The 12,500-nt window shown below is 46.8% G+C and overlaps 1 protein-coding gene across 5 annotated transcripts in view; it reads right to left on the bottom strand.

The window, feature by feature from the left end:
* Positions 1-12,500, bottom strand: part of LOC139765626 (BAI1-associated protein 3-like) — a 463,094-nt gene that overhangs the window by 168,726 nt on the left and 281,868 nt on the right. For 4 of the 5 annotated variants that reach the window (XR_011716708.1, XM_071693318.1, XM_071693310.1 and 1 more), the window contains exon 5: positions 275-466. The exons of the other annotated variant lie outside the window; for it this stretch is intronic. Coding sequence is in view for 3 of the 4 variants with exons in the window: in XM_071693318.1 (XP_071549419.1) it covers positions 275-466 (192 nt within the window). In the remaining variant the exon portion in view is untranslated. The remainder of the gene's footprint in view (positions 1-274; positions 467-12,500) is intronic. 5 annotated transcript variants of the gene reach the window in all.

Genomic DNA, 12,500 nt, shown 5'->3' with positions numbered 1-12,500 from the left:
TATATATATATATATATATATATATATATATATACATATATATATATATATATATAAATATATATATATATATATATATATATATATATATATATATATATATATATATATATATATATATATATATATATATATATATATATATATTGCCATGACAGGTCACAAGAAAACGGTCGTGCAAAGGCATGGCACGGCCCAAGAGTGCAGCAGAATTGAAGAATGCACAGGAGGAGGAGGAGGAAGGTGTGTGCGGGTGTGCGAGCGGCAAGGTCACCTATATTCGCGGTCCCCGACATGATGCGCACGGGTGACGAACAGAGAGGCGAGTCTGGCCCCGTGGTGGTCGTGTAGTCGCTGTCCACACTGTTCTGTCGGCTGCCGGAGTTGCGTAACCCACTCACCGAGGCGGAGGTGCCCAGCGTAGGGTTGGGCACGATCCCCATCATGCAGAATGGGTCGCTGAACCCTGCAGGTTAAGACATACCAGCTGCTCTTACCAACCAACACCAAGGGAAGGAGGGGCGTGGTCGTGGTGGGGCGTGGTGGTGGGCGTGGTGGTGGTGCCAAAGGAGGGGAGGGGGGGTATGGTGATAATGACCACATCTTCTGGATGGTGCCAAAAAGGGAGGAGGGGATGGTGATAATAACCACATGTTCTGGAGAGCGAGGTCAAGGGTTTCGACTATATTGGAGGCTGGGAGCTGTGTGGGGGCTAGATTTGGGGCGCGGGGGTCAAAGGGGGAGAAAGAAAAGTTAGTTGGAGGAGAGGAGGAGGAGGAGGAGGAGGAGGAGGAGGAGGAGGAGGAGGAGGAGGTCTAGGAGGTTTAAACTAATGGAACCTTTATACTGGGTAGCTATGGTTGTGAGGTTGTCGTGTTTGCAAGGGTTGGGTTGGGTTGGGGTTTGGGGGGTTAGAAGGCGGGGTTGAGCAGCGGTCATGAACGGGGGGGTAAAAAACTTACCTTGTCAAAAAAAAGAAAGAAAGAAAACCAGGAGGAAGAAAGTTGTATACCATCTAAACCATTATTACTTAGGGGGTGTTGTGGCGTAAGATGGTGGTGGGACATTGGATCGTCACTCCTACCTCCAACATGGGTACTAACATTCGCCACAGAGGTGGTGAAGAAGCAACAACGCTCCATCGTGGACAACAGCTGGCTCCTGCCACACGATGCGAAAACATGTACTTCACAAGAGTCGGGATGTTGGCTGTACAGCAGAGAGAAGATATACCAGATGTATAATACTCGAGGGATACCACATCATACTGACGGAAGAGCACGTAACAGATCAACAGCTATGGAATTAAATGAAGAGTAGATATAGAAACGTAGAGCACTGAGGTGACATTATAGCACCGAAGTGACAGACACTTGAAAGTGTGGGAAGGGAGGTAAACCACCCAAATATAGTGAGGAGAAGACCCACTTTCACTCACATAACTGACGTCCCTCAGGTGTGTCTCTATCGCCCTCAAAAGAAGGGAGGTTAACACCACGCAGGTATGAAGGAACGTATGGCTTCCAGCTACGCTAAGGGTGAGCGGAATTCTCTGTTACGTACGTACCATTGCGGTTCTGAATGCGTATTGCGGAATACCGTCTGAGGGGTTTTTTTTTTGGCTGCTCCGCTTTCGCTATACCTCGCGTAGTTTACGTTCACATCACACGCCACGACCAGACTTTCGCTGGGATACGCGACCGACAGGAGGTGCCCTTTGCGGACTTATTAACACGAGGAAGATCGCCTCTTCGAGACATCGAGCTAGAGGATCGAGTATTCTTGGAAGAGATTCGGCCCATCATGATCTGCAGATGTCCGTAGTGCGTCGGGAGTTTTTACGTTTTTCAAAGGATAGACATCGAATGTAATGAAGTGTGAGAGGATAGGACATCCACACACTGATAGGAAACGGTATATAAGCATAATTAATACATATACCGGTATATAAGCATAATTAATACCGGTATATATGTCTTTGATACACGAAGACCTAACCTTCTGTTTGGCATACTGCCTTTGTATGTTATAAGCGTCTTTGAGAGACTGTTCAGTAAATATGCAATACGACAAGGAATACTTACTGACTACATACATGAAGGTCAACACGGAATTGTACCATACATAGATACACAAATACAGCTGCTAATACGAAACTATAACGCATGAAGAGAGAGAAAGAGAGAATGGATCATCCCTTCCTTTGACTCTGTCAAGGCTTTTGAGAAAGTATGGGAGCATCTGTACATTTCTTCACGATATGATCCGACATAAACAAAGACACGAACTGGAATTCTTCACATAACAATGAAGGGTAAATCTACATGATGATGTACGATACCTTCTACGATATCCTACGCAAAATAACAAATTGATGGTTGAAAAAAGAAATTGATGTGCCTGGTCTTGAAGCGTCTCATAAGGAAGGGAAAGAGTAGTTAGGTCCACCAAAGAATGCCTTGAGAAATGTCACGGAGATGTAATACGAATGTTTACGAAAGCCCAGCGAGAAAGATGGAAGGGCTATTTTGATAGATTCTAAGAAGCAAATGACGATTAGAAAAACTATGAAATATGGTTAAGAGTCCTAAGCACGATCGAGTGATGATGAGTGGTTTTGACAACGTCGGAGAGATGGAGTGGACTAGTCAGGTAGCATGATAATGGACTAGGCTAAGTTGTTCCATTAAGAACATACATTACGATGGGAAAAGTGAATTAGAAAATATGTAAACAGGATAATCTTGGCGACATTTAAGAGAAACCTTGATAAATGGCTGAAGACTATTCCAGATGAACTCAAGATATAGACAGACACAAGGCAAAGAGTGTGTGTGTGTGGAGAGGGGGAGAATACAGGTATTTCTAATCAATCCAAGTGGGCGGTGAGCACTACGCGCTTTGCCTGAGTAATCTGCAAACCCTCGGTATAAGTACTCATCTCTCTCTCTCTCTCTCTCTCTCTCTCTCTCTCTCTCTCTCTCTCTCTCTCTCTCTCTCTCTCTCTCTCTCTCTCTCTTCATTCCGTACCCTTCCTCCTACCGTCCTTTCCCCCTTCTCCTCTTCTTCCCAGTCTTCCAATCTTCTAATTCCTTCTCTTTCATCTCCTTCCTTATCTTTCTCGTCGTCTTCCTTATCTCCCGACCTTCCCTCTCGTCCATAACATGCCTCCTCCATCTTCCCTTTCCTTATGCCATTCCTCACCTTCCTTCCATCTTTCTACTTCCTCCATTTCCCTCCTTCTGCCATTCCTCCCCCTTCTCCCATCTCTCCACGCCCTCTCCTTCCCTCTCCCTCTTCCTCCTCCTACCATTTCCCACCCTTCACCCGTATCTCCATTCCCTCCCTTGCCTCTCCCTCTTCCTCCTCCTACCATTTTCCACTCTTCTCCCGTATCTCCATTCCCTCCCTTCCCTCTCCCTCTTCCTCCAACTACCATTTTCCACCCTTCACCCGTCTCTCTATTTCCTCCCTTCCCTCTCCCTCTTCCTCCTCCTACCATTCTTCCCCCTTCACCCGTCTCTCCAATCCCCCTCCCTCCTCTTCATCATCTTCCGTCCCATCCCGTCCCAGAGTACCTCTGGTTTGGTTCCAAGATTTAATTCTAAAATGTGCTAAACTAAACGTCTAGAAAATAAGCACTTCTTCAGAATCATATAAACCTCACATACGTCTTCAATATGCACCAAAAAGAAGGTAAACAAAATCATTAATCAAACTGCGAAGTGTTTGGATCTTAATAGAATATTTCGTTGAGTTAGCAAAAGTATCGGATCCTAAGTTTTCACAAAGAAAGTGAGGTGGTCACCTTACTTGTGACACAGCTGTTAACTTAGCAAAAGTATCTGATCCTAAGTTTTCACTTGTGATACAGCTATTAACTTAGCAAAAGTATCTGATCCTAAGTTTTCACTTGTAATACAACTGTTGACATTCAAGTTGTAGGATGGTCCACCATCTATATGACATTTAGGACGCTAGATGGATCAGCTGTTGCATTCAGGAGGAGGTTCACACAGCTGTCAGAACCTGGACGGAGGAATGACACAGCTGTGAGAGACAGGATTAAGGATAATACAGCTGTCGTGATCAGGATTATATAGCAGGATCAGAGATGATGCACTTATCCAATTCAGAAGGATGTAAGGTACAGATGTCACGATACAGGATGTAGGATGATAGATCTGTCTCAGGAAGGATGAGGTTACTGACAGGACGAAGGAGACGATACAGCCAGCACCAAAAGGATGAAGGATGTTACAGCTGCACTACTCAAAATGAAGGATATTACATCCTTCACAGGTAGGATGAAGGTCCATACATTTGTCTACAGGAAGGATTAAGGAGGATACGACCGAGACAGGAGAGGATTTCGGGCGCTGGGACACAGTGACCAACAGGTCGAAGGATGAGGAGACATACACCACCACTGCCAACACAGCAGGAGACGCTAGGTTGAGCCAGCGGGGAGACTCCGGAAGGAGGCGCGGGCGGGAAAGATGAGCCGAAATCGATCGTGAACTTTGTATGTAATTGATGTGGGTCTCGGGTGACTTTACCCGGACCCCGAATAATTCAGCAGCTGCCTCCCTCCTTTAGTACGGTGAGGTATATTCTCTGGCTTACAGGTGGATGCGGAAGTATACGTAGCGGCAGATGGACCCGGACGTATATGTAGCAATATCTGAGTACGGACGTATGTGTAGCAGCAGATAGATGCGTACGTATGTGTAGCAACATCTGGGTGCGGACGTATGTGTAGCGGCAGATAGATGCGGACGTATACGTGACAGTCAGATGGATGCGGATGTATATGTAGCAACATCTGGGTGCGGTCGTATACGTAGCAGCAGATAGATGCGGACGTATGTGTAGCAACATCTGGGTGCGGACGTATACGTAGCAGCAGATAGATGCGGACGTATATGTAGCAACATCTGGGTGCGGACGTATACGTAGCGTTTAAAGAGGAATGTAGTGCCATTCCCTTTCGCCATAATCTCGTCCACGTTGTTGGACATTGGCACGCGAGGTGGTCGGTGGTGAGGCATAATGGCTTGCAATATCGACAACCCGTTCCTCCATTCCTCACCGCACTTCACCACACGGACCTTCGACGTCGGGGGAGCAACACCAATACGTTACCAATGACGTACAACCTCCCCATGGCAATGGAATGTTCCCCCTCACTATTTGCAAGACTACGAGGGAGACACGATGCGACACAGGGGTACGTCGGAGCACGGAGCTCTCCCGACGTAACGCGCACCACACACACTGCCCCCACACTGGTTGGATGGGAGGAGCGACCCAGCCAGCGTGGAGGTACTACGTTATGTCGACCTACCCCGCCCCCTTCTGCTTCCGATGGAAGTCACCGTTCAAGTAGTGGAGGTACAGTGACTGGAGTTGCTCCCTCCTGAAAAAGCTGACGATGTATATGCCAAACGACGTATAGCGAAGCACCTTAAAGCGGAGACTGTTTGTGTGTATATATATATATATATATATATATATATATATATATATATATATATATATATATATATATATATATATGGATAATTAAAAACGAAAGGGGGAGGATTTCCAGCCCCCCGTTCCCTCCCCTTTTAGTCGCCTTCTACGACCCGCAGGGAATACGTGAGAAGTATTCTTCCTCCCCTATCCCCAGGGATAAAACATACATACACACACACACACACACACACACACACACACACACCACACACACACACATATATATATATATATATATATATATAATATATATATATATATATATATATAATATATATATTATTTGGGGAGGCTCCCATCCTTCGAGTTGACCCAATTACCCTGCTCCAGGCTTTCCCTCGACCCTGTCACATGAGGCTGTCCCCCTGGGACTGGCCAGAGAGAGAGAAAGAGAGGAATGACAATATCTTTCACTCGAGAGATAACTCAATATTCTCACTCGCATATCATACGTTGTTGTTAATGACTTCTTCTACGTTTCCACGAAGGAGTCAGGGTTACCTGTGCGTCACGTCACCTGTGTGTCGTTACCTGTGCGTCACGTCACCTGTGTATGTTACCTGTGCGTCACGTTATCTGTGCGTCACGTCACCTGTGCGTCACGTTACCTGTGCGTCACGTCACCTGTGCGTCACGTTATCTGTGCGTCACGTCACCTGTGCGTCACGTTACCCGTGCGTCACGTCACCTGTGCGTCACGTCCCCTGTGCGTCACGTCCCCTGTGCGTCACGTCCCCTGTGCGTCACGTTACCTGTGCGTCACGTCACCTTTGCTTCACGTCACCTGTGCGTCACGTCACCTGATTAACCACTGCTGAGTTCCATAATGCCCGCGTGAAGAGGCCATCTGCCCCTTGACGAAAAACATGTCATTGCGAATCAGTTGAGGTTATCTGTGGTGGAGGGGCGACCAACAGATGTGGATCGGCCACCGGCCACAGAGACGGACTAGAGTCATTCCCAAGCCTGGTCATACACACACACACACACACACACACACACACACAGTCTGCTCCACACGACGGAGACTGAGGGAGGAGGAAGGCCAACAATCTCGTTAACCTCGACCATCAGGCTGCAACTCAGAAGGCGTGTGCACCATTGCAGAAGACTGAGGTGGGCGAGTAATTCGATTACGCTCCCATTATCCAGAGGGCCTGCCTCCCATTATGGTTTCTGATGCCGTTACAGGAGGAGAGAGAAGGGGGAGGGGATTCCAACCCACCCTCTCAAACTACCCTACTATCATAGAGAAAGATGCGACGATACCTCCCCCCCTCCCTTAACTATCTTGTTAGATCGTGTGATACATATCATCCTCGGGATGTCAAGGGGTAATTCCTCTATCGGGAGAACGTGTCGTTGTCCTTCGGGAAGCAGTTCCTCCGTTCTGGTCCCCCCACCTTCCTACACTTATCTCTCAGATAAAGATCGAAATAGCTGTTGGTATGCATCAGTAGGAACAGCAGCAGTAGCAGCAGACTAAGCAGAAGCAGCAGCCTCCTCATTCTGGTATCCGAGGTTTGCCTGAAGGAATCCAGGCGAAGAAAGCTGACAGGTTTCGTACCTTGGGTGAGCAAGGGAGCTGCAGCTTTCCCCAACGTGTAATGGCTATGGTGGCGGACTGAGGAGGAAGAGGTCCTCTTTGATGTGAAGACTCACGAGGCCGGTTTAGCAACGACGTGTCCATTACGTAGAGCACATAACCAAGGCACCAAAGACGTCGTGGTCATCTACTGCAGGTGAGGGCGTCTCCAGGTGTAGTCTTCCAGGGTGATCACACGAACCGAGAGTGTGGGACTCCTCCCATACAGCGGCATCACCAACCATCTAAATCCTCACACCTCTGTACAATCCATCTTCCAGCTTCCCTCTCAGAACAAGTCCTTCGGGAATGGAGGCGTGGCTCAGCGACGGGTGTGAGGGACAAAAGTTGTCGTCACAATCATGCAGGTAGGTGGGTGGGGTCCGGAGGCATTCCAGGAGTATAGATGACACGAGACGGCACAGCGCACCCTTTGGGCGAGACGGGGATGCGAAAGATACCACAAACACATGCCCTTCCTTTTCTGGCGTCGGGCCAGCATACTGCTGTGGATGGCAGGTTATCCGTCGCTGTTGAAAGTTTACTTGGAAACGAAAAACGGTCTTCCGGAGAATGGAATGACCAGTCGGTCAGGGGGCAGGGAGAACACACCATGATCTGGACGGGGAAATAGACTTCATATCGTGAGGACACGGACGATAGAGCATCGACAATGAGGCATTGATTGAGGCGAAACTCGCAGAGGAAAGCTTTCTCATCGAACTGAAAGATGGTTACGCTTTCCCTTACGTTAGGAAAACACCAAATGAAGACAGAAATCAAAGGGTTGAATTCTGATCAGATGGTCTGTTCGGAAAGAGATCCTAGACCTTTCGCTGGGGCTAACGAACATATCACGAAGCTCTGGCTTCCACAGAAACATACCCTGGAAGGTCACTACTTTCACCGGTGTTTACGCTCTCACTCTTGCAAGCTCCACTGAGGACAAAGAGCAATTCTACTCAAATCTTGACGACGCCATCAACACCAGCAAATAAACTCCGCTTGGCGACTTCAGTGTCGGGATCGGTGGGGACAACAGTAACTGCAGAGACGCGATGGACGTGCATGACGTGGGAAACATAAACCAGTAGCGTGTCACTCCTCCTCAATAAATGTACTGAGCACAAATAACCAATCACTGAGACCCTATTTCGGCAAGGAGAGAGTAAGAACAACAGACAGAGAGGTAGAGAACTCGGATGTACCTAAGGTTTACCGAAACACTGGACCCCCGACTGATTCTGTCCTCATTCTTCAGGGAAATATCCAGGACAAGAGGATCGCCTGAGCCCTGGGGGGGCTGCAACTTAATCCAAAGCAACCTTCAGTCTCCACACTGTTTCTACATAGTGTACATATCCTAGAGTGGTCAGGTCACCCTTCGACACTGCTAAACTCTCTATCGGCTACTGAGCGATGTTCCAGAAGGCCCTGGGTCCATAGGAAACAGCGCACTTGGAATCTTTCGGTAAAATAAATGTTGAGAACATTATGAAAACACTGCAAGAAAAGAAACAATGTATTTTACGGTCTTAGGTGAACGAATTAATAACATCGACTGCCGAAAGTAGACCACTTCAGGCACTTGTTAAGTAAATCCCAAGATATATAAAGTGCGATGCAAGAAGAGTGTAGGAAGGAGAGAGGTGAACAGGACAACACTACACAGACAGTAATAATCCCAGAACCAGACACCCACAAAAGCTATTTATAATGAGCTTGACACAAAAGCCATTTATAATGAGCTTGACACAAAAGCCATTTATAATGAGCTCTACACAAAAGGCATCTATAATGAGCCTTGGCACAAAAGGTATTTATTATGAGCTTGACACAAAAGCCATTTATAATGAGCTCTACACAAAAGCCATTTATAATGAGCCTTGACACAAAAGCCATTTACAATCAGCCTGACACAAAAGCAATTTATAACTAGCTTAACACAAAAGCCATTTACAATAAGCTTGACTCAAAAGTCATTTACTATGAGCTTGACACAAAAAGCCATTTATGATGAGCTTGACACAAAAACTATATACGAGCTTGATAGAAAAGCCATTTATAATGTTTGACACAAAAGCCATTTATAATGAGCTTGATACAAAGCCATTTATAATGAACTTGACACAAAAACCATTTATAATGAGCTCGACAGAAAAGCTATTTATAATGTTTGACACAATAGCCATTTATAATGAGCTTTAACACAAAAGCCATTTACAATAAGCCTGACACAAAAGCCATTTATAATGAGCCTGACACAAAAGCCATTTATAATGAGTTTGACACAAAAGCCATTTACGATGAGCCTGACACAAAAGCCATTTATAATGAGCCTGACACAAAAGCCATTTATAAAGAGTTTGACACAAAAGCCATTTATGATGAGCCTGACACAAAAGCCATTTATAATGAACCTGACACGAAAGCCATTTATAATGAGTTTGAATTTATAATGAGCTCGACACAAAAGCCATTTATGATGAGCCTGACACAAAAGCCATTTATAATGATCTCTCTCTCTCTCTCTCTTTCTCTCTCTCTCTGTCTCTCTCTCTCTCTCTCTCTCTCTCTCTCTCTCTCTCTCTCTCTCTCTCTCTCTCTCTCTTCTCTCTCTCTCTCGTCATATCGCAAAGGAAAATTCCTTCGCTGGATTTGCACTCTAAGTTCATCTTCATCTCCGGAGAAAGTGCAGCTCTCGACCATCACTGCATCATAGCTGACATGAGTTTTGCGGTGGGGCAAGTTGGAGACAAAAGCAGAGAGGAACACTTGGATCCTATACCTTCATCAACCTGACAAAGACATTAGATGCTGTCAGCAGGGTTAGATTCTGAGCGATTCTGACGAGACTCGGCTGCCAAACGAAATGTGTTAGGATCTCTGAGTTCTTCCACAACCCTATGTGAGTTCTGGTCCTCTCTCAAACAGGCGAAGGATCTGCAGACAGACACCCTCGAAATCTCACATATGAGTGAGACACGAACGTGCCCTTGTGACTATACACTTCCAATCTTTTTCTCTAAGTCTTCTGTCTCATACCTACATAAGACACGTTATATACACCAAGTCTTCAATCAATGACAAACTCTCGTAAGCAATGCCGTTTGATGACGCCTGCGTTCGTATGGTGCAGACCCAGAGCGACTTCCAGCGTATTGCGATCGGGTGCTCTAACACCGCTCATGTCTCTTCCCTCTCTCTCCAACATCCAGCGCACCAGCTCCCTATCAACCTCGCTCGTTGGAACGCAGATGAACGACCTCGGCATCTCGATCTCCAGTGACAAGGAGACAACAGAAAGAATTCATAATGCTCCGAGCCACGCCTTAGGCAGATTCCGTGGCGAAGCTCTGAAGAACCACAGCGTCTGCCTATCCACCCACTTTAAAGCGTAACTGAGCAATGTGTCTTACCATCTCCTCCGTGAGGCTGCGAATCATTGATCTCTTTACCAGAGACACACCGAAACAACCGAAGCATTTCCACATGCAGTTCCTTTAAGTTCATCACGAACTTTCGTTAGCAAGACGAGATGACAAACACAGGTCCTCTCTATAAGGCCAACAAGAGACAATTATCAAATCCTCACTCGGGTGGAGAGGCCGTGTGATCATGATGGCTGACGTTGGTCTCTCGAGGCAAGTCATATGCTTAGGCATAAAGCAGGGAAGACGTAGCCACGGTCATCCTAGGAGGAGATCCCAAGACTCGAGCAAGAAAAGCTGGATCAGTCCGCAGGACGACAGACCCCAGACACTTGAGTTCCTTGACCTCATCAATAGGAAGACTATTTGTACACGAGCTTTGGGAACCATCTGCAAGCGGCTTACTGAGGCCCAACGCCACACCAGCAGAACTGTCATGGATACAATGACATCAAGTGGACTTCCCTTGTCTCCATTGCTGTCCTGGTGTGTGTACATCCAGAAATGAAGGTCAGCCATCACCAACGCAGACACGGGTGGGCGCACGTGGGTGAAAATCCCTACAGCGAGCGACATATGGCCAAGGATCATCCACTGGATCTCCTCCTTTATACAGAGAGAGGGAGGGACTGGTCGTCTAAGGTGGCTCCCATTATCGAGCGATCATGGTCGACATTTTAAAGAGGTCGAGGCGGTCCAAACAACCTCGTTAAACTAAGGCGTCTCTCATCGTTGAGCAAGTCTGCTCCCCATCGTAGACACTGAAGGTGAGGAGCATCGGTCTACTTCGGGGTACATGTCGGCAAGCGAGGTAAACACTGGGATGAACGTGATCCCAGGAGCCTCCAGCCATCTAGTGGATGAATTTCCCCAAAGCTGGGGCATCAGTATCACCTGTTTAGAGTCTTCCTCTCGTCATCTAGGGTCATTACCTATTAAGGGGGGATTGAGGAAGGCCATTTGTCTCGTTAGCGTGAGCACACCTTCCACATCAAGCGGCAGAGCTGGTCACAAACACTGAATACGCGCAGCAGTTACATCAGGATTTACTGTTGATGCGAGTGAGGGGCACTACTACCAGTTCCTGTGTGCAAATGACAGGACTCTGGCGGCAGCAGATTCGGGTGAGTAACGACAGTAGCTGGTGTCTGAGTTCGCGAGGTGTGAGAGTCAATGTGAATAAAATCATGATAATTGCTGTTTATCAGGGAGAGAGGAAGGTCAGGTGAGGGTGTGAATTTGAGTTGAATGAACCTAGAAGACGTTGGACGTGTTTCAGACACCTGGGAAAGTGTGTGCGTGGCAGCGGATGGAAGTGAGGAAGCAAGGCTGAAGCACTGGGTGACAGAGGATCGAAAGTCCTGGGTATATTGAGGAATATGGTAGATAGAGAGGCAACTCCTTGTGAGGATGAAGAAGGGTATATCTACTCTCTTCTACCAGAAGGTTTGACAGTGAATCAAATTTTCTCGAGAACTGTGAAGACTAACATCTGTAATGTAACGATATCATTATCTAATGCATTAATTATGCTAATCTGTTGGTGGTTTTCTCTTTTGTGTGTGTGAGTCCAGGGAAGAGAAATTATCAATATATAGCCTCAGGCAGCGGTTGCCACACTGGGGGACATGGCCCCTATGGAATATTGTTTGCCATTTAAATGAGGGCACCATTATGCCACAGTGTGGACGCACTTCCACGAAACCCTCCTCCTCCACAATGCAGTTCACTGGCTACGTACAGAGAATGTGGTCCGGCGTGTATTTGCGCCCGGAGATCAAACTCTTTCTCAGGATCAAGAAGAAATTGGATTTGCCCTCAGCATGGTCCAAGGATGACAGTGGATATACGACCAGCCTACCTTGTGAACATGTTTGAACAACTGAACACACTAAACCTGGAATTACAAGGGAGAGCCTTCATTCGTAAGATGAAAAAAAAAAAACCCTCTGGAGGCGCAATAT

This window comes from Panulirus ornatus, chromosome 4, assembly GCF_036320965.1.
Source record: "Panulirus ornatus isolate Po-2019 chromosome 4, ASM3632096v1, whole genome shotgun sequence".
NCBI classification, from domain to species: Eukaryota; Metazoa; Arthropoda; class Malacostraca; order Decapoda; family Palinuridae; genus Panulirus; species Panulirus ornatus.
The sequence above is the reverse complement of the archived record's forward strand: the minus strand, read 5'-3'. Positions and strand labels throughout refer to the sequence as shown.